The 26,963-nt window shown below is 49.4% G+C and overlaps 1 protein-coding gene across 1 annotated transcript in view; it reads right to left on the bottom strand.

Moving 5' to 3' along the window:
* Positions 1 to 26,963, bottom strand: part of LRRC75A (leucine rich repeat containing 75A) — a 92,493-nt gene that overhangs the window by 46,953 nt on the left and 18,577 nt on the right. Inside the window, exon 2 of the mRNA XM_009561827.2 lies at positions 11,167 to 11,295. Within this exon, the coding sequence (XP_009560122.2) occupies positions 11,167 to 11,295 (129 nt within the window). The remainder of the gene's footprint in view (positions 1 to 11,166; positions 11,296 to 26,963) is intronic.

Raw genomic sequence — 26,963 nt, 5'->3', positions numbered from 1 at the left:
TCACAGTCTCTGCCATCTACGAAGAGTAATCACTGAAAATCCTGCTGGTAACTTCCCTGTCTGCAAGACCTTGGATCTTCGCATTTCTTTACTTCTTTTTCCCCAATAGAGACAGCACAGCTGCATCCATTTAGGAAGAAGCAATCACCTGGTGATCCCCTCAGGAAGGAGGACACACGGTACACATGGGATGAACCACAGAGAGGGACTCCTCTCGCCTCACCAAGATCTTGACCCACCTCAAATGCTGCACCTCGAATCCTGGCTTCAATTTTGAGCCCCTCACTACAAGAAAGACATTGAGGGGGTGGAGCACATCCAGAGAAGGGAACGGAGCTGGGGAAGGAGCTGGAGCTCAGGGGCTGAAAGGCGCTGAGGGACCTGGGGCTGTTTACCCTGGAGAAGAGGAGGCTGAGGAGAGACCTCATCGCTCTCTGCAGCTCCAGGAAAGGAGGTTGTAGCGAGAAACAGAATCACAGAATCATTTGGTTGGAAATGACCTTTGAGATCATTGAGTCCAACAGTACCTGTCCACTACTGAACTATAGCTCTGAGCATCTTGTCCACCCATGTTTTAAATCCCTCCAGGGATGGGGCTCCACCACCTCCCTGGGCAGTCTCTGCCAGTGCCTGAAAATCCTTCCACGGAAGAATTTTTTCCTAACACCAAGTCTAACCCTCCTCTGGTGCAACTTGAAGCCATTCCCCCTCATCCAATCACTTGTTACTTGGGAGAAGAGACCAACACCTACCTTGCTACAATCTCCTTTCCGGCAGTTGTAGACAGTGATAAGGTTCCCCCTCTGCCTCCTTTTCCCTAGGCTAAACAATCCTTTGAGATACTAAAATACCCATCCAACCGCCCGAGTCACCTGCTCTCCCCTCCAGTCCCCGTCATGCACTCTACAATGCTCGAGGCAAATAAAAAACGCTCCCACGAGGAGGCAGGGAATCAATACACTTCCTTCCGTTGTGGTAAATTACGTTCTGATTAAAAGCTAAATGAGCTGAACACAAATGTCAATTACCATCAGAAACCATCAATAAAACACATTGTTACTGTTAATGAAGTACCTGCTTCTTCATCCATCGCTTCCCTCGGGGACACTTCCTTAACGTTATCAGACAGAAGCAGTGTGCGGCAGGGTGGACACCCCCTGGTGCTCTGCTCGGGACGGGAACCTGTCTTTGCATCAGTGCTTCTGTGCGATGACACACAGCCCCTGGCTGTCAGAGGGGCACCGAAAGGGTTCTTAGAAAAGATTTAAACCAGGGCAGCTACAGCCCTTGCCAGCTCTCATGAAAGCAGTGCAGCTTCAGCGGTTCATGCTCCTCCAATACTGTTTTACTAGCAACAATCCCTATCTTGGGATTCTCTGGGAGCAAGGGACGAGGTCAGACAAATCTTCAAAGAATCACAGAACGTCCTGAGCTGGAAGGGACCCACAAGGACCATCGAGTCCAACTCCTGTCCCTGCACAGGACAACCCCAACATTCACACCGTGGGGCTGAGGGTCTTGGCCAAGTGCTTCTGGAATATTGTCAGCCTTGGTGCCGTGACTGCTTCCCTGGGAGCTGTTCCAGGGCTTCACCACCCTCGGGGGGAAGAACCTTCTCATGTCCAACCTAACCCTCCCCTGGCACCTTCCTGCCATTCCCTCGGCTCCTGTCCTTGGTCACCAGAGAGAAGAGCTCAGCGCCTGCTCCTCCTCCTCCCCGTGTGAGGAAGCTGCAGAGAGCAATGAGGTCTCCCCTCAGTCTCCTCCAGGCTGAACAGACCCAGGGACTTCAGCTGCTCCTCACACTCTTCCCCTCTAATCCCTTCCCCAACTCCATGCCCTCCTTTGGATGCTCTCCAGCAGCTTTAGATCCTTTTTATCCTGTGTCACCCAGAACTGCCCCCAGTGCCCAAGGTGGGACTGCACCAGTGCGGAGCAGAGCAGGAAAATCCCCTCCCTCTCTAGTGCTGACCCGCGCCTCTCCTTCCTTCTCTTCAGCTTACGATTCAGCTCTAAAGTTTACTTTGGATGCTTGGCAACCGCTACTTTTTGAGAAAAGATGGGGCCACTGTAAAATATCTTTTCTTGCTCCTAGTTCTTCTCTTTTGCCATCTGCTCCAGCTCCGACCTGTATGATGATGCCCATCACTCACAACTGTTGTCACCCAACTGCTTGGCAGAAGAGGGGAAGCTGCAGCGCTTTGCACATCACTCACCAGCTCGTGCGGCACCTGACATTTCGGAGACACTGCAAAATCCATTCCCAAATCCACCCTGCAGCACTTAGGAGGGTTTACAGATGGTTACACAGCAGTTAGGAAAGGTCGTCTTATTATTATGGGAACCGAGTGAGGGGCCTGGCAATCCTGCCAGCCAGCACGGAGATTTTGGCTTGATGCAATGAAAAAGAGGTAAAAAGATAAAAGTTTGATAAACATCATCCTGGGCACAACCCGAATTGTGCTGCAGCACTTCAGAGACTTTCAAATCACAATCTGTACTCATTGACCTCTGCACAGAATCACAGAATCATAGAATAGTTTGGGTCGGAAGGGGCCTTAAAGATCATCAAATTCCAATCCCTCGCCATGGGCAGGGACACCTCCCACTGGATCAGGGGCTCCAAGCCCCATCCAACCTGGCCTGGAACACCTCCAGGGATGGGGCAGCCACCACTGCTCTGGGCACCCTGGGCCAGTGCCTCCCCACCCTCACAGCACAACATTTCTCCCTAAGATCTCGTCTCAATGTCCCCTCCCTCAGCTCCAAGACGGGGTGGCATCCTGCCGCTTCCCCACTGATGCTGGCAAGGTGTGTCTATTCCAAAGGAAAAACAGATGCCAGCAGAACCGCGGCGCAGATCAGACTGTGATTAATTGCTCAACATCCCAAATCTCTTACAAGCTGAGTGCCAGGGAGCAAATTCGTAGAATGCCTTTGCTTAGAAGGGACCTTTTACAGCTCATCCAGTCCAACCCCCCTGCAGGAGCAGGGACATCTTTAACCACATCAGGTTGCTCAGAGCCCCATCCAACCTGATCGTCAGCAGGGAGGGACAAGGACAGCAGAGGCTTCCTCGCATCACACAGGGTTTGGACGAGGAGGCTGAGGCAGGGCTCATCCCCTCTGCACTCCTATTTCACATAGGAAATCAGCAATTTGCCAGTAGTGGTACCATTATAGCCCATCCAGACCTCACCATTATTCTCTTTCAGCCTTAATATTAAAAAAAACCCTGCAAAGAGAAACCTTTAGTGCCATTTTCCCCGGTTTCCAAGCCACTCTGCTCACACACAATGCCTTTAGAGAACATCTCTCATTTTGCAAAGAAAAGATGAGCACAGGGCATGACACATTAAGTTAGGAAAGAACCGGAGTTGTAATTAGTGGGGTCTGAGCTTCCCAGCCCGTTGCATACTGCAGGATGTACTTCAGATGTCTTAAATACCCATAAAGACCATCCTCACGCTTGGAGAAAGACTGGCAAAAAAAGGGTGAATAATAGGGAATAAAAGTGACTTTGTTGAACCCACATCATCCCTTTTCTTTTTATATCAGGTATTTAGGGGTTTCATTCATAAATCAGCTTCCTTTTAGGTTGGCCAAGAAGGTCAACAGCATCCTGGCTTGGACCTGGGGCTGTTTAGCCTGGAGGAGAGGAGGCTGAGGGGAGACCTCATCGCTCTCTGCAGCTCCGGGAAAGGAGGGTGTGGTGAGGTGAGTGTTAGTCTCCTCTCCTCTCCCAAGTAACAAAGGATAGGATGAGAGGAACTGGCCTGAAGTTGCACCAGGAGAGGATTAGAGTGGATGTTAGGAAAATTTCTCTACTGACCGAGTGGTGAAGCCCTGGAAGAACCTGTCCAAGGCAGTGGTGGAGCCCCCATCCCTGGAGTGGGTTAAAAACGCTGTAGATGTGGCACTTCAGGACATGGTTTAGTAGGCACAGTGGGGTTGGGCTGATGGTTGGACTTCATTATCTTAGAGATCTCTTCCAGTCTTAATGATTCTATGAGTCTACGTTTCTCACAGCTAAGAATAATTAATAATTAGTCCTCTCCTAGCACTTTGCAACTGGGATCTGAGTCCTCTGCAAAAAGATGTGTGAAATGCATTTTCCTTGCACACCCAACAGTAAAAAGGAAAGGTAAGAAACCCATCAAGACGAGCAGCTCACCCAACAAACTGTGCCTGAGCGTCCCTCAGTGTGTCATCACTTCATACCTACAATTTCAGCTTGTGCTGCTATAAAAACGAGCGTGATGTCAGCAACCTGGAATGATAATTTGAATTCAAGATCAAATAATAACACATGTGGGGGAGGCGCTGGATTACGTGCTCGGTTTGGGGGTAAGGGCCCCAAGCTGGTGGTCACAGTGTCCTGATTATATCTGTCCTGTATAAATTGAGTTTATTAATGCAGTTTTAGCCCCATGCCACAGCACACAGGATAGTAAATAAGAGGGGAAAAAAGCTCATTTTAGATTCAATGCAGCTGTATCAGAAAGAACACATTTTTAAAATGCAGGACACAAAAACCCCAACACCATCTGTAAGTTAAATCCTTCCACCACAGGGCTGGAGCAGGGTTAGAAATACATTCCATTCAGGTCAAAATAGCCTCTATTTCTTGCTATACTTTCTTCCCTTCATGGGTGACAATTCCTGTAATCAAACCCACACTGCAAACTTGATCAATTTAGAGCTCATGCAGGAAAAGACATCTGAGCCAGGGATGTGGGTAAGCATATATTGCTCAAATGACACAGAAGAGAACAAGAAAAGAGATCTTTGCTCTGTGCAGAGCTACACAGACAAAACACATTTTGCTTTGCATATCACTCTCCAGCTACCCCTATTGCTCCAAAGAGTTTTTAAGTGCCCTCCCTAACACATTGCTGCCATGATTTGTCTTGAAACGCTATGAATTTTGGTGGGGAAGCCAAGGAGCACGTTATGTACGCAGCTTCCATGCTGAGATGTTTGCCCATAGTACTGAAGCACTGCTCACGTGGTGCCCTGCATTGAGTTCTGGAGTCCTCAGCACAGGAAGGACATGGAGCTGTAGGAGCGAGTCCAGAGAAGGCCATGGAGATGATCTGAGGGCTGGAGCACCTCCTGTATGAGGAAAGGCTGAGAGAGTTGGGGTTGTTCAGCCTGGAGAAGAGAAGGCTGCACAGAGACCTTAGAGCAGCTTCCAGTGCTGAAAGGGGCTCCAGGAAAGCTGGGGAGGGGCTCTGGATCAGAGAGTGCAGGGACAGGACAAAGAGGAACAGTTTTGAGCTGTAAGAGGGGAGACTGAGATGAGATCTTAGGGAGGAATGTTTTGCTGTGAGGGTGGGGAGGCCCTGGCCCAGGTTGCCCAGAGCAGTGGTGGCTGCCCCATCCCTGGAGGGGTTCCAGGCCAGGTTGGATGGGGCTTGGAGCCCCTGATCCAGTGGGAGGTGTCCCTGCCCATGGCAAGGTTGAAGCTGGATGGGCTTTAGGGTCCCTTCCAACCCAAACTGTTCTATGATTCTACACTCTGCATCTTTCACCTGTCTTCTTAACAAAGCTGCAGAAGAACAGACGGGCAAAGCTGGACTTTCAGACAGGGCTCTGCTGAGCTGCTCTGCCAGCCCTTCCCCAGCCACCAACTGCCAGAAAAGCCTTCCTGCACAGAAAGCAGCAGGATGGAGACAAGCTAAAATCTCTCTTTGGATTTACAGCCTCCAAGGGTTGGAGGAGCTTCCCAGTACATCCTCAGGACAGTAAGAGCTGGTGCAATCAAACACTCCAAAGTCGCCAGGGAAAAAAGCAGCCTTTGCCCAAGGCTTCACTTTTTCCTCTTCCCCAGCTCCGCTGAGCGTTTATCCCACGTTCAACAAGTCCTCAAACTGGAGGAAAGCCTGACTCACTGCCTATCACGGTCATCACTCATCCATACATGTGGCTTCGGTCTGTGGAAAAAGAAACCAGTTTAATTTTCCAACAGTTTACGGCGAGATATTCCTGCTGGCAGAAAGAGCTGTGAATTTTTTATGGGGGCCCTTTGCTCCTTACGCATTTGTGTTTTCAGCTCCTTTGCCTGGAACAACTCCCGCTGGAAACCTGAGCCACTGTAGGAGAGATAGGGGCCATCAGGGCAGCTCCATCCCATGCCACGTGGCTTTGCCAAAGCATTTTGTTCCCTTTCCTGGGGACAGACAGACAGACGGACATCGCCCCGAGGTTGAGAGCACCAGCAACATGGACTCCTAACCCTGGCACTGCGTTGTGCAAGGGGGCAGCTGCAAGCTGTGCCTGGGCTGCTTTCCAAGGAGCCTTCCTGGCACCTTTCCATGGGCGCCAGGGATGGAGAGAGGCAGGAAGATAAAGGACTGTCCCAAGGTCATGGCCATGGGGAAGAAAACACTTGTTCAAATGTCTTTGATCCTACGCAAACACTCCATTGGAAAAGCGTTGTTGCACATTTTGAGTTTCCCAAAGAGCAAATCTCTCTCTTCTAAGGCACAACACAGCACCTGAGGTTTACAATAGCTCTGCACAAGGTGACAAATACCAAGTGCAACATCTCTGGGCGTTGCTCAACATGACCTTTGCGTGCAACAGCAGCATTTCTTCAAACCAAAAGCTTCCCCACCAGACAGCAACCCAGGAAGCCACAGCCAGAGCTGGGTGGCCGCTCTCGCACGGCTCTGTCAGCATCTCTGGATACAGCACGTGGTCATGCTGCAGACACGCCCAACCCCTCGAGGAAAGGGGTGCTCAAGATAATAAGATCATCGAATGATAGAATGGTTTGGATTAGAAGGAACCAAGAAGGTTCCCCATCCAACCTCCCTGCAGTGAGCAGGGACACCTTCAACCACATCAGGTTGCTCAGAGCCCCATCCAACCTGGCCTTGATCAAGTTTCCAGCGATAGGGCATCTCTCACCTCTCTGGGTGACCTGTGCCAGTGATGCACCACCCTCAGGGTAAAAAACTTCTTCCTAATCATATCTGGGTTTGGCGTTCTACCTTGGTAAGCGGGGATGGGACCGAACCCAAACCAGACTTCCAAGTGACCTGGAAAAGAGCTGTCACTCAGCTCCTTCAGCAAAAGTCACCTGAACATGAGCACCTCAGAGAAGGCTGGGATCCCAGCAGGGTCTGAAGACACATGGTCAGCCTTCACACAATGCTCTGACGTCCATACAAAAGCTCATCCAAACCATTTCCACACTCGAGCTCATTCAAAGCACTCCAGGCTCCTCCAGCACAAGTTAAATTCCTTGCCTTGCTGCTGGTTTGAATTTACTTTCTGGAATAAGCATCCCCAAGCCACAGCCACGCCGGAGAGACCTGGCCAACTTTTTTTCTGGACACACAGACACAGACGTGTTTACCCAGAGCTTGGAAAAACGATTCAGCTTTTATTTTAGCTCAGAGGAGAGACCAAGGGGTCACCTTTAAGCTAAGGGTGGTATAAATAGAGGCCAAGTGGAAAAAGCAACGTACAGAAAGCCAGGGAAGTGCTTCCTCCAGCAGGGAGGAGGAAAGCGAGACCCCATAAACCCTAGCAGACGCGTATTTAATAGAGCAGGTTCACAGTGACCAGGGTCCAAGTCAACACCATTCTTCAGCCCCATGTATCCCACCTCCTTATGAGGTGGGCAAGTTCACAGCTGCCTCAACCTACATACTGATAGATATTCATGCCACAGGATGCGACAGCATCCCTTTGGCAGGCAGAGCAAAAGCCAAAACGTCTGCAACATTCCTGGCCCCAAACCTTCTCCTGCTCTTGTATGTCATTGTCAAGAGTCTCTCAAGGAAACTGTGGTGAGGGAAAGAGCTCTGGGGGAAAGGAGGGGATGGGATGCTGGAAAATAACCCAGGTGACGGAGGCACGCAGGTTTTGGGGGACGTAAAGAAAATCAGTGCCTTGGTAAACCAGCACCAGTCACTGGGATGGAATTACTTTTTACGCAGCAACCTGAGCAGCCAAAAAGAAGAGGGCTTAAAGCACAGCTGGTGGCACCTAAAGCTCAAGCAAGGCTAAGTCATGGACCAGGAGCTGCAGTGTGGTCCTGCTGTTGCTGGACTTGCTGCCTGTCACGTGCACAATCCCTGCTTTCCTCTCCAAGGCAACAACCTGGGGTCTCCAGGGTTTAACAACTGTCTGTAAGCCCCTGAGGACTTCTGATGGAGCACCTCGCTGCACAGCAGAACATGGTGATATTTTCTTCGCTACATTAATACAGCTGCCACCGCTCTCAGGCAAACACGTGCCACCTGCCAGCACTTGCCACAGGAGCTCCATAAGGGACCATTGGCCCGAAGAAGCAATCCCCTGCTCCAGCACCAAAGCAACTGAGTGGTGTGCTGCAAGCCCGGAGCTGTGCAAAGGAGGGGGACAGGACCACGTGCAGCCAATGAGCAGCATCTCACACAGAAGAACGGCCTCTGTGCTGCGTGGGTTGTTGTTATTTACTCTGCTCTTGCGAGACCTCACCTTAGCCCTGCGTTCAGTTCTGGAATCCTCAGCACAGGAGGGACATGGAGCTGTTGGAGAGAGGCCAGAGGAGGCCACAGACATGGAGCACCTCCCGAATGAGGCCAGACTGAGAGAGCTGGGGTTGTTCAGCCTGGAGAAGGCTACAGCGAGAGCTTAGAGCAGCTTCCAGTGCTGCAAGGGGCTCCAGGAAAGCTGGGGAGGGGCTCTGGATCAGGGGTGCAGGGATAGGATGAGGGGAAACAGTTTTCAGCTGCAAGAGGGGAGATTGAGATGAGATCTTAGGCAGAAATGTTTTCTGCGAGGGTGGGAGGCCCTGGCCCAGGTTGCCCAGAGCAGTGGTGGCTGCCCCATCCCTGGAGGTGTTCCAGGCCAGGTTGGATGGGGCTTGGAGCCCCTGATCCAGTGGGAGGTGTCCCTGCCCATGGCAGGGAATTGGAACTGGATGGGCTTCGAGGTCCCTTCCAACCCAACCTATTCATGGTTCTATGATTTGCATTCGCTCTTGCACGTTTTACCATCACGGTTCGCTAGAAGCCCATGATTCAGTGTTAGGGATTTGCATCCCCATGCTTACACTGGCATGAACTTCTTCAGAGTGTTTAGTGCCAAAAGAAATGTGCAGGCAGACATGCGAAAGCAGGCATTCGGCAGCGGAGCAGTTCCCCATTGCATCAGCGGCCTCAGGTTATTTTTACAAGGAGCGCCGAGCGCTCACTTGGCTTCATCTCACCGTTAAGTCTCCCAGGGCAAAACGTGGAGGAGAAACCAGCTTAGTCACGATGCTTTGGAAAAGGGTAACCTCAGCGGAGAAATGGGGCCTCTCTGCCTGGAAACATGCCCGTCAAAATAGGTTTCTCCAGTTTCTCATCTCATTGCCCCATGGGAGAGAAAAGAGGAAAGGATCTTATTCTCCATAAGAAAAGGAAAAGGAATGCATTGGTATCCTTGCATGGGTTTAGCCATGCAGCACAGGGACGTGCCTGCATCTCAAGCCCATGCTGTAGGACATGGGACACCCATTCTCAGTCTAGAGATGGAGAATTGTGTCCCTGATGTCCCTGAGCTGTGTTTGCATGCCGCTCCGCCCACTCCACCCTTCCCAACACAGTTTATGGAGTGTAGAGAGTTTTATGAAGCTCTTCCAGAGCCGGTTTCCCACCGCAGCCCAGGGAGATACACCCTGAGCATCATCACCCCAGTTTTGCCTCAGCAAAATTAGAGAAATCTAAATATTTTTAAAAGCAATTTCACTCATTATTAAGTAGTGGTGGAGGTTATTAAGTAAAACTTCCATAAGGAACAGCGGTGAATGACTCTATCCTTCATACAGGAAATTAAGATCCCATTATAACTAGTAAGAACAAGAAAACAACGCCACCAGGTCCCAGCGCCCTGTCCCATCGCACCCGGCACATCTCACTATGGATAGGCCATTCCCAAGAAGGGCTAAAAATGCCACATACAAATCAAAAGGAGGCAGGAGATGGGTAAATGCCTTGCAGTTCAGCAGCAGAGATGAGAACAGCTGAGCTAGCTCCGAGTTTGCTGTTTCCAGGAGGGAAAAACAAACAAACACCCCCCCCCAACATAATCCATGGATAGAGCGCAACAAGTGTGGTCTTGGCAGAAATTCAGAGGCCTGATGAGCTCGCCGGGAGATATACACATCCCCTCCAAGAACACTCTAGAAGTATTTGGGGTTCACGATGTGATGCCCAATGGGAGTTGGGTCTTGCTCAGATGTCCCCCCCGAGACAGATGCAACTGGGGCACTGGCAGTGCTGCTCCTCCAGGAGAAGCACGGGAAGGGCTGCACCCCTCGGCATCACAGCGGAGGCACCCACAAACATCAGACCCCACCGGGGGCATTTGCACCTCTCCCAATACCAACTCCTGAGGAATGCCACTCGTCACCCACATCTCCCGTGAGTCTGGTAGCTTTTGGTCTTCTCTCTTAGCCCTCATCCTCCTCACTCTGTGTTTTGTAAGGTCAGACTTTTCACACTGTTTCAAGCCTATTCTGCTCTGCAAATCACAGGCGATATTGCTTATTTCAAAGAAAGCCTGGGGAAAGAAACCCTAAGGATCCCACTGGTCACCATACAAAGTCACATTTACCATGGAAGAGAAGGGAGGGAGTCAGCCCGGGGCTTCTAAAGCCTTTACGCTGCTATAGCTGCCCATGAGCAAACGCGGCCAAGAGTTTTAAAAGCCCACAGAGAAACCTGCTCATGCCCAAGCCCAAACAACAGCCCATGGAGGCTGCACTTTCTTGGAAAAGTGGCCTCGAAGGCCAAGCCAAGGACTCTCTCATCATTTGGTGTCATGATAAATATCCTACGAGGGTGGGGAATGGGTGTTAGTCTTGCGAGGCAGAAAGTGTCGCCGACAGGGGAAGGTCTTCAATGCAGAAACATGAAGTGGCAGAAAGCAGAAATCATTTGCAAAACAAAGTGCCAACAGCCAAAGTATTGACACCAGGGTAACATCACTGGGTGACCTGGAAAGCCCGATACTATGCAATCAAACCATGATCTCCAAGCAGGTCCTCTCTGTCCAAAGACAAACAAGCACAGCAGTAACCAGAAGGCTTTTTTTCTAGAACTTAGAGGGAAGGTCCATGTCCTCAGCAGAGCAGTTTCCCAAGCCAGCACAGTTATGGAGGTGTAATGAGACCATGGTACCTACTGGTTTGGGGCAGTGGATGTATCTTGCAAGGCTGATGATCAAGTCGTGAGTGATCGGATCCACCAGGTTTCGAAAGCTGGCATATCGATAAAGGACATCATCCAGAGAGGTCGACTCCATTCCTAAATCCTGCAGAAAACAAAGTAAAGCAGTGGTATTAGATGTGCTACAAAAGCCAGTGCTCGTGTAGATCTTAAAATGAGCCCACAACGGTAGAGCGCCATGAAGGAGCCCATGAAGAAGCCAAGAAGCGGGTGGGGAGGCCCTGGCCCAGGTTGCCCAGAGCAGTGGTGGCTGCCCCATCCCTGGAGGTGTTCCAGGCCAGGTTGGATGGGGCTTTGAGCTCCTGATCCAGCGGGAGGTGTCCCTGTTCATGGCAGGGAGTGGAACTGGATGGGCTTTAAGGTCCTTTCTAATCCAAACCACTTTGTAATTCCATGATTCTAAGAAACCGATCTCCACCACCACCACCCAACAAAAGGAAGGGCCATATGAGCGTGTCACCCTGGGAAAGGCTGCACTCCATGCTTTATTTTCTCTGCAAAGAGGCGCCAGGGCTGTGGGATGAACGCCCTCATGCCACTCACAAGCCATAAATCTACTGAGCAAACAATATGCTCACAAGAAGGTAAAAAATCAAAGATGACTCCAGGGAACACGACAGCTCGATCAGCATGAAACTGGAATTGGAGAATAAATATAGCATTGCTATGCTCTGGTCTGCTGTGCATGGGGAGGAGGGAATGAGCCTAAAATTGCAGCAAGAGAAACAGGAGGATAAATTCCGGGGTTTGGGGAAGAGTAAAGTGCTGGAGGAGATTGCCTGGGGAAGGGGTGGAGGCTCTGCTGCTGGAGACTGGACAAGGATGTGTCAGGAACAGTTCGGAGTGACCTGATCCTGCCCAGGGGATGGATCAGACTTTCTGATGTCCCCTCCAAGACTATTTTCTCTGATTTTCAATCCTTAGACATAATAATTTGAGGAATTTTGGCAGAGAACTCATCATTATATGAAATACGTTAGTGCACAGGGACAAGGAAAGGAAGGGTTATATATAGTGCACTCCGTTTACTTCAGATATTTTATCTCCGCTGTGTTTTGTTCCTCAGCAGCAGCTGACCAGGGGATAGGACAGCACTCCTCTCAAAAGAACGCACACTGCAGCGAGGTCCACCAACCACCCCAGCAAGGAGATGTGCCTCACAGGTCCCATCCAAGACCAGAGCTCCAGGAGAGCTCAGCTCATTTTCCAGCCCTGCCTTACTGCGCGAGTTCGAGCAAGCCATTTCCCGTTCACTTTTTATTTTTGACAGGAATAAGACGGTTTTGTTTCTCTTCAAAGGCCTGCTTTTGTTTTTAAAGAGCAAAGCCCAGAAGCAGCCTTCTCTACCCTGGTATGGATGGGATTTATCAGAACAAAGACCCAGGGGTCCTACTGCATTTCAGGGAACTCATCTGTCCTTTGGATAGGGCGCCCACCTACCCACAGAGACACCACCACACCTACTCCAAGGCATTTACTTTCCAGATGACCTCTCCAAGACTCAGTGGACCGGGACATACCCACGCTGAGCCCTGCCTGCCACTCTGCCATGCATTTTAGCAAGATAGAGCCTCCTACATTGCCAAAACAACGTGTAAGCATTGAGTCCAGGGTGACAATCCCCTTTGTTCATCATTTACATGAAAAAGTTCCCTTTCACCTTTTTAACTCAGCAAATCTAAGTCAATAACATTGGCAACCTGCTATAAATTGGAGCTGCCTTTGAGCTCAGAGATGCTCCGGCCCCAGTGAACCGTGTGGGAGGGCGCACTGATTGTAAATGCTGATGTGCTGGGACTTTAGACAGGTTGGAAATGATCATCTTCACCTAAGAAAACATCTATTCCGTCTTAAGGCACCAGGTGTAGCAGTCAGTGTAATTACAGCTCACGCCACAAGCCTTCAGCATGCTAGTTTCCTCGTTATTTTTAGGGGCATCACTGCAGCACTGACCAAGTTAACACCGGCTTTGCTGACACTTTGGCTGCAAACATGCTATTTCATGAAAAAAAAGAGTTAAAACGCCACACGTGTGGGGCTGTTCTGCCAAGAGCACCAAAAAAGCTCCGAACCAACAAATCCAAGTGGCCACAAAACCCAACCCGCCAATAGACCCACTGATTGCAAACATAGCTGGTTTGAAAAACAAAGAGTCTGAACCAATTTATGATCCATCCCACAGCTGCTGCCAAGCTGGCACTTAAAAAAACATGAATTAATCTCAGCATCAAGATCTAGAGCCCAGTGAGGGTGGGTGTTGTGCTCCCCAGGAGCAGCACTGTGACAGCCACACCATCCCACCAAGGCTGCTCCGATGCGATTGGGGTTAATTAGGCTGGAAAAACAGCTCCTTCATTCAAGATCACCCGAATCCTCATGTATTTTGGCATCACATGGATTCACAGGTGACTGCACGGAACAGGGTGGGTTCAGGAGCTCAGGCTCCTCTGCAAGAGGAAAAACCAGGGAGAAATAGGAACTGTGCAGATAATCCAGGGCAGGAAGATCCCAAATAAAAATCTCACTCTTTCAGGGAGAGAAAACCCTCTCCTAATATCAGTGCGGATATTACCTTCCCAGTCTGGTAGAGCTCAACGCTAGGATGAAGCAAACATCAGTAAGAGCTGGATTTGTGCCACGGTCAGATGGCATTGCTGGCAAATACCACGCACCACCAAAGGAGCCAGTTTGGGGGTTTGGTAGAAGGAATCCCGCACACGCAGCTCTCGACACACTGGGATCTTTGAGGATCAAAACAGGCTTAGCATTTTGCCACTTCTCTTCAAGCATCTCAAAACTCTGACAAGCCTCCCTTAAGGTAAAACTAAAATATAGAACCAATAAATGGGAGAATTTCTCCTCCTGTCTCCTGGGAGAGCTTATATTTTTCACATGAGGTATTCCTTCCTCCCTCCTGGTACACATCTTTTATGCACAGATGTCTTTCTCAGCTGCTCCCTAAATCTCTCTGCCACACCAGCATTGTCTCTTTTCCACTGCATGTAATATTTTAAAGCCACTCAAGGCTGAAACTTGTCCGAGGCCAAGTGATGAGCTCATGTGCAATTTAATAACTTAACACCAGTTCATGCTGTCAGCAGCAAATCACGAATCACCCGCTTTAGAGAAAACGCCCAGCGTCTGGCTGGAGTCGCTTGGGTTTTTTCAGCACGTTTCCTTTTCCTAGGGGTTCATTACCTGGACAGCAAGTGCAACTCTCAAAGAGGAAGGGTATAAGGGTCTAAAAGGATGGTGTTTATGAGCCAGGGAGGACCACGGCTTTCTTGGTATAGGCTGGGGAGTACTTCTAGTGTGCACCCAAACCCCTACACAGTGCTGAGATAGTTGGGGAAAGTTTGTGCATGTGCATCAGGAGAAGAGGAACACCTCTGCATCCCTGAGCCACCTCAAGTCCTGACATCCCAGAGCGTCCAGAGGACATAATTGAAGATGACTTGAAGGCTGAAGCACCTCTCGTACGAGGACAGGCTGGGAGAGTTGGGGTTGTTCAGCCTGGAGAAGAGAAGGCTGTGGGGAGACCTTAGAGCAGCTTTCAGTATGGAAAGGAGCTCCAGGAAAGCTGGGGAGGGGCTCTGGATCAAGGAGTGCAGGGAGAGGATGAGGGGGGATGGTTTCCAGCTCAAAGAGTGGGTATTGAGATGAGATCTTAGAGAGAAATGTTTTGCTGTGAGGGTGGGGAGGCCCTGGCCCAGGTTGCCCAGAGCAGTGGTGGCTGCCCCATCCCTGGAGGGGTTCCAGGCCAGGTTGGATGGGGCTTGGAGCCCCTGATCCAGTGGGAGGTGTTCCTGCCCCTGAATGAGCACAGCAGCTAAAGCCTTGCTTTGCCCGGCAAGATTAAGGAGTAGGAAGAGGAGATCATTTTGGGACCAAGTAGAAAAGCAAGAGCCTTACTCCATTATTTTGCTGCGCATCCTTCCTGCAATTTATTTCCAGCTTTAGGAAGCCAAGAGAGCGCCAAACCACTCATAGGTGCTTGGGGATGGCCTACCCATTGGAAGGAAAGCTTCCTGCCATCAACTAGTTGCATTCAGCCTCCACAGGAGGAGTCTTCTGCAAAAGTAGTAATGCAAAGCTATTAGGAGCAATTCAAATCAAAGAAGTCCAGCAGAAAAAATTAATGCTTCCCTCCCTGCCAGCAAGAAGCTTCCCGGCTACAGCCAGGAAAGCTCTAAGAGAAACCAATTAATTTTGGAAAACCACCAAGCCAGGTGGGAGCACAGGCACGGTCAGTTCTGCCGCCCCACAATGATGATGTTGTGCTAGATGCCGTCTTCAACCTTTTGCAACCAACGGCCACAGAAAGAGACCTTCAACCCCCAAACCAGCCCAGATTAAGAGCTCACCTCTTTGTTCCTCAGGCCAACACCACCCAAGCAATACCATTTTCACAGTGAATAAGGAAAAATAAATGCAAGGCATTTGGGACCCATACCCCCAGCTTAACAAGTATAACAACTTGTTATTCCCGTTCTGCTCCCTGTCAAAAAATGCAGCCCAACGACAGCTAACAGTTGAGCAACTGGCTTTTGAAGCCCCAAGTTGTGTTTCCATGAGACGCAGCATCATGTAATACTCCCCTAAGCCACAAGAAGCCATAAACAACGGAAGCCAAGCCCATTTTCACTTATTAAACTATTTATCACTGCAAACTCAATTGCAATTAAGAGGAAAATTCAGCGGGTCCATAGGAGAAGTCATACAATAAAGCAAGTTAAGCTGTTGCTGCTTTCATTAACACGGAATGAAGGCAGTTACCAGCTGCCCAAAGGAGGTTATGGTGTAAAACATCACCCTGAGGTTCTGCAGTCACTGCTGCTCATAATTATCCCGATCGCGGCTATTCTGGCCAGCACCTCTTCCCAAACTGTTCCTAATCACCACTAATAGCCAGGGCAGCACAATGAATTTGCAAGCAAAAGAGGTTGGTACTATAAAGATTAAAGGTTGGGCATGAAGGAAGAGAAGGATTAATATTGTGGGCAATCCATCATCTGCAGCAACTTATCCGGGAAAACCAATTCCATGAGGTGAGCATTAGCCATGTGGTGAGTAAAGGCAGCTCAGAAGCAGGCATGCGAGATGTGACTCAACAGTGAGCACGCTGTGGGCTGCAAAGGCGCCAGGGTTGATTTTCAGGATGGAGAGCATTTTTAGCTGTTCAACCTTGGTGCCTTTTCAAGTATCCCCTTCAAAACAAGAAAACAAAAATATTTCTTGCCTTTGATCTTTAGGATGTTCAACTCCATCATAAATCCTCCAATGTCTGGTTGACTTACGAGGTCGGTGAGCACTGTAAAACCTGGTACTTTTAGATTTGCCAGCTGCAATCGGCCATCACTGCCACAGCATCCACGATAAGCCCCCACCTGTTGTGCATGTGATGAGCCCTCTAGCATTTGTTTCTCAGCTAATAAGTTTGGTGCTGATTAACTTTCCTGTGAGGGAAGACCAAGCAATGAGCCGGCAATGTTCACTTGCAGCCCAGGAAGCCAACCATATCCTGGGCTGCATCCAAAGCGCTGGGACCAGCAGGGCGAGGGAGGGGATTCTGCCCCTCTGCTCCGCTCAGTGAGACCCCACCTGGAGCCCTACGTCTGATTCTGGAGTCCTCAGCACAGGAAGGACATGGAGCTGTTGGAATGACTCCAGAGGGGGCCACGAAAATGATCCAAGGGCTGGAAAACCTCCTGTATGAGGACAGGCTGAGAGGGTTGGGGTTGTTCAGCCTGGAGAAGAGAAGGCTGTGGAGAGACCTTAGAGCAGCTTCCAGTGCTGAAAGGGCCTCCAGGAAAGCTGGGGAGGGGCTCTGGATCAGGGAATGCAGGGACAGGACAAGGAGGAACAGTTTTGAGCTGCAAGAGGGGAGATTGAGATGAGATCTTAGGGAGAAACGTTTTGCTGTGAGGGTGGGGAGGCCCTGGCCCAGGTTGCCCAGAGCAGTGGCGGCTGCCCCATCCCTGGAGGGGTTCCAGGCCAGGTTGGATGGGGCTTGGAGCCCCTGATCCAGTGGGAGGTGTCCCTGCCCATAGCAGGGGGTGGGACTGGGTGAGCTATGCGGTCCCTTCCAATCCAAACCATTCCATAATTCCATGAATGTGGAAGGGAATTGCTGGAAAGATCATCTGCCTGGTGTATTTATTCAGCCCAACAGCTCCAGTCACCCACACACAGCCTGTAAATCATGCATTTATACATTGAAATAAGGTGTTTTACACATACTATAAACAGATTAATTCTTAACCAGCTGTCCTAAGGAAACAAGGATGAAAATAGTCACCTTGTCCATTCATCTCCCTTTTCCTCTTCCCTAAACAGCTTTTTACCACAGGAACCATTTTCATGGGTTGAATGAGGAGTAACGCATCTGAAAAGTAACGACTTTCCAACAGGTATTGGGGAAAAAAACGGACCTCAGCAATGCAAAATGAAGAGGGGAGGCAGAAGTTCGCAGCCACACATGGCCTGGCTATGACCACTACGTCTGGATGGGTCATCTGGGAGCCTCCAAACCAGCAACTGCTCCTGCAAATTTCTATGGCTAAACCACCAGAACAGTGCAAAAACTGAGTTTAAATATGTGAGATATTTTCAGTTTAAGAGAGTAAATATTGGTTTGGAACCAAAGATTGCTCATTCAAGCCTCTAGTGAGGGTGCATTTAGAGAAGAGAAATTTTCAGAGAAGAAGTAAACATTTCCCTGGCAGTCTGACTCAAATAATAAATGGTGGCAGCTTGAACCCCCTCCAGGAGGCTGGAATGATAGAAACTCAGAGAGACAGATTAATGGGCAGAGATATGATGCCGCCATCCAGATAACAAACAACTGCAAGTAAGAGATTTGCAGAATGCACTGCGTTTATTTTAAACTAGGAGGCAAATGCAATTACCCCAACTGGAGCTTGGCCAGACCACAGTGAACAGACTTCTTCACGAAAGCGCCTGTGGATATTTAATGAGAAGAGAGAGCTCCAGTGACCCAGCCCATCCGGATTTACAGTGGCATCCCAATGCAGAAAAAGCATAGAATCAAGGTTGGAAAAGCCCTCCAAGCTCATCCAGTCCAACCGTCAGCCCAACCCCACCGTGACGACTAAACCACATCTCCAAGTGCCACAGCCACATGTTTGAACACCTCGAGGGATGGAGACTGCACCACTGCCCTGGGCAGCCTCTGCCAGTGCTTCACCACTCTTTCAGTAAAGACATTTTCCCTAATATCCAATCTAAACCTCCTCTGGTGCAACTTGAGGCCATTTCTTCTTGTCCTATCACTTGCAGCTTGGGAGAAGAAACCAACACCCACCTCATCACAGCCTCAGGAGCGGCAGAGAGCAATGAGGTCTCCCCTCAGCCACCTCTTCTCCAGGCTAAACAGCCCCAGAGCCACTCCCAGAACTCCTGGGCTCCAGACCCTTCCCCAGCCTCATCACCCTCCTCTGGCAAAAAAGCTTGGAAACTCTATTTGGGGAAGGTGAGTCCATGCCTTCCTTTAAACAATTTAAAAAACTGAGATCCATCATTGCCTTTAACTCAAGCATTCTTTCTAAGCCCACCAAATTCACCCAACCCTTCTAAACCAGTGGGAGCTGCCTGCATCCTGGTTTCCCATCCAACCCCATGCATCAATCTGGGGTTATCGGTCCAGAAGGGACTTGAGCCCCAAGCCAGAATCCTGCTGGCCACCCAGAACCCATACCAGATGGCTTCTGGTGGGACTTATCGCTTCTTCCTCCTGCTCCCTCGATGGGTGGGTACCAGCAGCAACCTCCCAGCCATCTCAACCCTAAAAGCTTCTTTTGCTCTGTGCCGAAACACACCCAGGGAGAGCGAGCCCTCATGGTTTTCCTCCTGCAAAGGAAAAACGGGGGCAGAAAACACCGCAGCTCTAAAGGCAAGATGTGGATGGGGCTGCGAGCAAACACACAGCTGAGCGCAGACACTGAAAGGCCACTCTCACAGCCCCCTTACCTCCTGCGAGCCAACTCCACTCAGAGCCCACCACATCGCATAGCTAAAATCCAGAGGAGAAGGTAATGCATCAATCCTGTGAGCCACCCACCCCATTAACTCTGCTCCGGCTGCTGGAACTCCCATGAACAACTCCACGATGAAGCATTACAAGGATATACAACAAATTTAATCAAGCATCTGCTGTTTCCATCCTCATGTGTCTGCTCAAAGAGCTTGCTGGAGCAATCCAGGTGCTAATTGGAGTGTCCAAATTGAAGCAGAACTTCAATTCATCATTCTTTTTGTTCTGTGAGCAGCGCTATTAAAAGGGGTTGCATAGGGACTCCTGCCCCAGCGTGTGTCAGTGGCTGATCCCCAGGATGAACGCTACGCATCTCAGCCCCCTGCCACCTTACATGCAAAAAAAAAAAACCTATTTTCCCTTGCAAAAGCCTCTGAGATTAGAAAACAGACTCACAGGACAGGACACATCTCATCTCCTGTCTGGTAAGGATCCAGACTTGTCACCTTAAGCTCAGACTACTGTCAATTCATATGAAGATGATGATTCATCCTATTCTAAGGCAGCTGGGCTGAGTCAGTCTCTGCGTGTGGCTGTCTCTCTCAGTTATCTGCTGAGAAAAGCCCTTCTAATTAGCTTATCCTAGACATTTAATGTTTAGGCAACTGGAGCAGGAAAATCCCACTCATACTGTTCTGACCTTTGTTTTCCAGCACAGCAAAGCTCTGCGTGGCTTTCATATCCACTCTTCCAGCCAAAAAAAAAAAGCCCCATCTGTTTTTCAGCTGATCATCCATCAATGCTAGTTACATTTTTAAGTTTCGCTTTAGGCTCTCGCTGTTGTGTTGGAGGTAACCAAGAGCTCAAATAACTCTTGTCCTTGGAGTGTGACAGTAGATGCCTTATGGGCACAGAGAACTTTTATTTGTGCGGACAGATATTGTACCATATTGTGTTCCCATGCACTAAATACACACACACGTCTTTTTAATAAGTATTTATGAGAACAGCAACAACAAAAAAGGCAGAACTGAGATCCTTGCAGGAAAGAGGAAAAGGTTTCCAAATAGAAGATGACACTGTCAGATGGGGAGGAATCGCATGTCTTCATGATTTCCACTGCCCGCTGGAGCCAGCCCCAGCGTCTATAAAGTGAATGATTTGTGATACAAGAGCTGCATTCACAATCACACACCTTTCCCTGCTTGAAATTACAGACCACTCTCCCTGCACACGCTACGATTGATGAGAGTTCTTGGAGCAACATCGAGTCTACAAGCACTCCTGCAATCTGCTCCTTGTCCCCCAACTGCACGTACTGCATTTCATTAGCAGTAACGAACCGCTTTCTCCAAGTTGCCCACACTTCACAGACTAACACAACATAGCACGAGCTGCCCGGCTCTGGCACTAATCCTGTTCAACCAGCCTCTGGTTAGCAGGAAAGCTAAGGAGACCTCATAGCGACCTTCCAGTACCTGAATGGGCTACGAGAAAGCTGGGGAAGGACTTTTTACAAAGGCTGTAGTGATAGGATGAGGGGGAATGGGTATAAACTGGAGAGGGGCAGATTTAGACTGGACAGTAGGAAGAATTTCTTCACCATGAGAGTGGTGAGACACTGGAACAGGTTGCCCAGGGAAGCTGTGGCTGCCCCATCCCTGGAAGTGTTCCAGGCCAGGTTGGATGGCACTTGGAGCAACTGGATCCTGTGGGAGGTGTCTCTGCCCACAGCAGGGGAGTGGAACTGGATGGGCTTTGAGGTCCCTTTCAACCCAAACCATTCTATGATTCTACGATTTATCGCCTTGGCCCACTTGAGCCGCATGTCCTATTTCCAGCAGCTGCCACTGTAGGAGATTTCAGGAGGAGGTCAACACAGGTCTCCTTCTCATGTAGAATCATAGAATCGTTAAGTGGAAAAGCCCTCTAAGCTCATCCAGTCCAACTATCATCCCAAACCCACCGTGCCTTCTAAACCACGTCCCAAAGTGCCACATCTACCTGGTTTTTCAGCCCCTCCAGGGATGGAGACTCCACCACTGCCCTGGGCAGCCTCTGCCAGGGCTTCACCACTCTTTCCATAAAGAAATCTTTTCTACTATCCGATCTAATCTTTCTCTGGCGCAACTCCAGGCATGTACAAATGGTAGAAAGCCCTCTCTGAGCACAGCATAATCAGCTGTTCCCAGAAGAAGGTGATCCCAATAGAGCCATGTGCAGGAGGCATTGCAGATCACGGCTGAAAAGACACATTAGCTTTTCAACCCCTTCAAAATGCCTCTTTCTTAAGATCTCCTCTCCTCTCCTCAGCCAGGAGAGCTGTTGCAATCCAATGATGGAAAAAGAAACTTGATCATTTCAGAGGATCAATCAGTTCTGTGCTAACAGAGCAGCCAAAAATGCTGAGATGGGGATTACCCACATCTATCTGATAGCGGTTTTTGTTTTGATGCACAGCTCTGCCAAGCAGCAAGCACAGAGCCATGGGAGCCTCTGGGAAACACTCCCACATCATTCCCAAGCACTGAAATTCCCAGGCACATCAAGCTGAAACTGCGACATGGATAATGATGCTACTGTATCACCAGGAAGCCTCCTGGACCTCCCCAGTGCCCCAAAGAAATCAATCTCTTACTGCCCGTACAAGAAAAGCCTGCGATCCAATAACCGCTATCTAAAACCTGGTTTCGCTTCCAAGTGCTCGGTTGATTATTATTGCATTAGCTATGGAGGGACATATTGTTACCACTCAATGAATGCTAAGCTCTACTTCAAAGGGACTGAATTTCAGCAGTGGAAGACTATACAAATGCTTCAACAATTGCTTTTGGATCCTTCAAAGCAGATAGGTGCTAGAATCAAAGCTAAGATCTTATTGATACAGGCGTTAGTAAAAATAAGCATCAATGATTCCTCAACGTAGTGCTTTTCCAGAGGAGCTTATTCAAGAGAAGTAATTTAATACATCTTTGCAAGAGAGAAATATTCAATTAACTCTTTCAACTCACTGCCACGTGAACATGAACATTACAAAAAGAATAATTTAAATGATGAAATCGCAACTGACTTCAATAAAAAACATGTCAAGCCTTCTTTTGTGACATTTATACAACTGCAGGAGTCTGGGTGAGAGGAGAGCAGGGACAGAAACGGGTTCGGAAAGATTGTGGCAAGGGAAGAGCCAGACACTGCAACGCGCACCACTGGCACCTGCCCTAAGGGTACCAATTAAGTCTCCGCTATTCTCTGTGCTCTGGGGCTGTCATTGGTACCTCCAGAAATCAAACACACAGCTGAATCAGAAGATGAAATGTTTTACTGTAGCCCAAACCATGCCCTGGTACGCGAGGGAATGGGTACATTCATCTTAGCCTCCATGCAGGCACCCACAAGCGCATCCTGCAGGAGAAACACAAGCACGTGCATGTCCAAGCACCCCATGCTGGTCCTGCCACTGCCCCAAGGCATCGCTCTCTGCATCTTTCCTCCTCAAAACAGAGTTCTGTCTCCCACCCAAATGCACCGGCATCTCCACATTGGCCAGAACTAAGCATCAACCACCTAAAAGGAACTAAAGGAGCAATCTCGACTCTCTGAAGCACAACAGGTCTTCTCATCTCAACCTGGGTGTGCAAACACACAGACACTCGAAGTTCAGGTGTATCATTGGTTTTCTAACAGCAAGTAGAGCGGAGTTACCCTTAAGAGCTACCCTGCTCCACTCAACACAAAGATCTGGCTGCGTGTCACTGCAAGGAGACGCGTATTAGAGACTTTGCGCTGTAAAACCTTAGACGGAACAAGATATGGGCAGATTTTAGCTCAAAGCAAAAGAGGAGGGCTGGAGAACCTCCTGTACGAGGACAGGCTGAGAGAGTTGGGGTTGTTCAGCCTGGAGAAGAGAAGGCTGTGGGGAGACCTTAGAGCAGCTTCCAGTGCTGAAAGGGGCTCCAGGAAAGCTGGGGAGGGGCTCTGGATCAGGGAATGCAGGGACAGGACAAGGAGGAACAGTTTTGAGTTGCAAGAGAGGAGATTGAGATGAGATCTTAGGAAGAAATGTTTTGCTGTGAGGGTGGGGAGGCTCTGGCCCAGGCTGCCCAGAGCAGTGGTGGCTGCCCCATCCCTGGGGGGGTTCCAGGCCAGGTTGGATGGGGCTTGGAGCCCCTGATCCAGTGGGAGGTGTCCCTGCCCATGGCAGGGGTGGAACTGGATGGGCTTTGAGGTCCAATCCAAACCATTCTATGATTCTGTAATATTGAAATAAAAACTCCCTGTCTCTTTTCTTCATTAAACTTAATTCTGAGTTAACAACCTTATTCCACAGAAGGATGAAGCTTCTTTCTATGCTTGGTAACCTCTCAACAGTTAAAAGAGACTTCTAGCAAAGGAGCAAAATAAATCCCACAGCACCAAATTCGTTTTCTTACTTAAGACAAAGCAACAAGAATGGAATAAAAATAAAGGTTTCCACAGCTTCTATCAGCTTGCCAAGGCAGCCAGCATTGTACATGTAATTAATATGGACAACAGGAATTTTAATTCTTTCATTTGCAAATCCAGCATCACAGTTAACCTCAAGCATGGACAAAGTCCATTAATAAAGCAGATTCATGTAATGGCATTCAAAGCAATGTCAAATCAATACATAACACACTTGTACGTTAGAATAATTTATGCTTTGCATAATAACCACGGTAGCTGTAAGGCTGTATTCATACGGAGACATATTCAAGACCAGCCCAGGCCATCTAATGAGCTTGGTGGGCTCTGTTTCTCCTGCAATGGGATGGAGCTGGCACTGGGAATGAACAGTTGCCGAAGAACCACCCAGCAAAATCAGCAGCTAAGCACATGCACAAAGTGGTTGCAGCAGGGATAAGAAATCCAGAGGATAATACGTAACACAGAGGGTTTGCACTCCTAACCTCACCTGAAAAATCCAGGATCTATTATGTGCCACCGTGTCCTTGTGATTATGTTAAAAAGGCTTCCATCGCTGAAAGAAGACACACACCCATGGTTACCATCCAACATGTTCCCAAAAGCCACGGGAGGGACAGGGGTTGTCTGAGCAGCACAAGGAAGGGACAAAGTCCTCAGCAATCCGATTTCATGAATTAGACTTGGAGCTTGCATCTCGTTTCTCTCCAGACACCAACAGCAGGCAGTTCAGAAGTGTTCACATTAAACAAGCACCACGTGCCCTTTTGCACAAAGCTTCCTAACCAGGCTGAGCCAGCAAGCTCTCCCCCTAACCATGGGTTGATAACAGACACGCTCTGAAATGAGCCACAGCCTAGGGAAAAGTATGGGTATCACCCACTTCTCCAATTAACTCCTAATCAAGCCTGTAAAATGCCTTTTTGGCAGGAGCTGTGCCTAGAAGAACAGGATGCCAAGGTGATATATAGCATGAGAGCCTGATGCTCAGCAGCTTTTCAAGGTACGATGATTTCCTTTCAAACTCCTCCTGGGTGCCTGGCAGAGTCCTTCTATCCAGGAGATGCCTGCTCCTGGAGCTCATCTGCCTCTGGGGGGACCTTTCCTCTCCCCTCCACTGCAGGCTCAGATGCATTCACCCTGCCACGCCAATTCCAGCTTGTCTCCTCTTTCACTTCACCACTGTCCTTCTCATCCCCTTTGACGCACCAAAGCCTCAGTGCGGTTTGCAGAGTCTTTCCCTGAACAAACCTGAGGAAACTGAGTCCGAGCAAGTTCAAGCCATGTCCCCAGACTCACACACTGCTGCCTTGTCTTGAATGTCCACATTTGCAAACACTTTTGCTTGGGAGGCCACGGTTCTGCTCTCCTCCTTCTCCTTTGGGATACCTTATCTCATGCCTGCCAAGTTAGAAAACTACTTAAATACCCGATTAACTACAAGCACATGTTTAAGTCCCACTGAAGCCAAAGGGTTTCGATTAGCAGAGCACTTAATATAGGTTTTTTGGTAAGCAAAACTTCTCTACCACTGCCTCCTCCACGCTGGTGCCTTCACAGCAGCAAGGGTACAACCTGAGAAGCAACAGCCAGGACATATCACGAACATGAGCTCTCAAGAGCAAAACGCAGCTTCAGTGGAAGAGCATTTTGCACAAAATCAGGCAACGAGATCCCAGGAGACACAGGCAATTTGCAGGCTGGGCTGGGCTGAGAAGCGCTCTGCCCTGCGAGAGCCAGTGCGAGCTCGCCAGAAAACATTTCCAGTAAGTGCTGTTAAGATCCTCCTCTTCATTTCACCACACATCATTGCAGAAGAGCTTGAGGGTGGTGGCTGCTGGCCTCTCTCCTCCTGTCTGGGATGTGTCAGGTTAACCCACACGTAGCCAGAGACCCCTGTACTTGGCCAGGAGGAGAAATTCATCCAGGTTTCATTTGTGGTGCTGAACAGACACGGAAAATAAACAGCTTCTCTGCTGCGCTCCACACCTCTGGCCCTGTTTGCACGTCCTGTACAAGGGGATAGAGGTTCTCTCTACACCCCCAAATCCACAGCAGCACCCTCAAGCCAGGCAGGCTTGGGGACAGCAGGGGGAAGCAAGGCTTCTGCTTGGACAGGCAGCAGTACATCTTGTTCAGCAATAAGAGGTGTCAAAGTCCCTCCTCTTGATTTAAAATGAGAATATTCCTGCCTTGTTTGACAGTCAGGGCCATTAAGATGCTCTTGTTGATAGTTCATTTCCAAGAGAAGATGCTGGTAGCATACGCCAAATGAACTCGGGATGACCTAGACAGAACATATACCTTTGCCCAGAAAGCTTCTGCGTAGGAAATTCAGCACGTGATGAATTTGTGGCAGTGCAATGCCCAGGAGATGACAGCACACTAGTAGTCAACACTTGTGCTCACCACGCCTTAGGCTCACTTTGCAGGAGACGGCTTCACCATGGTGTTCCACTGAGCTGCACCGAGTGCCATCCGCAGTGCCCTGCACGCCACCGTGCCTCCTCCTCTGCCCAGGGCTGACGCACATCTCCCAAACACCCAGCTCCATGAAAATGGGTTCCCTCAGAAGGCAGGTAGAGCCTTCACACCAGCAGAGTCACTGTTTGCACAGAACAGGCACCACTGACTCAACCATTAGATATCCCATGTGGAAATCCAGCAGGAGTTTCCACTGAGAGACGGAGGTATCCAACAGCCCTCAGGGATTTGCTTCTTGGAGAGCAACGGTCAGGGACAAAAGGATGAAAGGATAGCTGGTGTTTCACTCCGTGACTTTAGGATCTGGTTTTCTTTCATACAGAAGAGCCTGCCCTTCCAGTGAAAATGCTGAGATAAACCTCCACGGGATGGTTCTAGGATGAAGGCTTGTAGCGTTCAGCATGTTGCTGGTCAGGGCAATCTTCGGGTCCTTCATCTTAACACTGCAGTTTTTATCCACAGAGAAGCAAAGCAATTTTTCAGTTAACAAACTGCCTACCCAGCCTTCAGCCCTACCTTGTCCCAAGTTGTCAAAGCCCCCAAAACCACACTGAACTGGATTAAGTGTTGAGGTCTCCTTGAAGCGGATGGGCACTAAGCGCGTGTCGCCTGGTTGTTGGCCCCTAACACTGCTGCCCGCACCAACGGGGTCCAAGACACACCACTCTCCAGTGCAGTTGTCCCATAGCTCACACTGGGTTTTGCTTGTCCACTACATGGAGCCAATTCCTGGAGCAGTGTTTGTGCCTGGGAAACTTGCCTAAGAGTTCCGCTCACCTAGTCTGCAGGGACAGCCCAAACCTGCCCTTACAAAAACCTTGGAGGGCACAAAG

Source organism: Cuculus canorus, chromosome 20, assembly GCF_017976375.1.
Source record: "Cuculus canorus isolate bCucCan1 chromosome 20, bCucCan1.pri, whole genome shotgun sequence".
NCBI classification, from domain to species: domain Eukaryota; kingdom Metazoa; phylum Chordata; class Aves; order Cuculiformes; family Cuculidae; genus Cuculus; species Cuculus canorus.
This window is presented reverse-complemented; position numbering and strand designations above follow the sequence as displayed.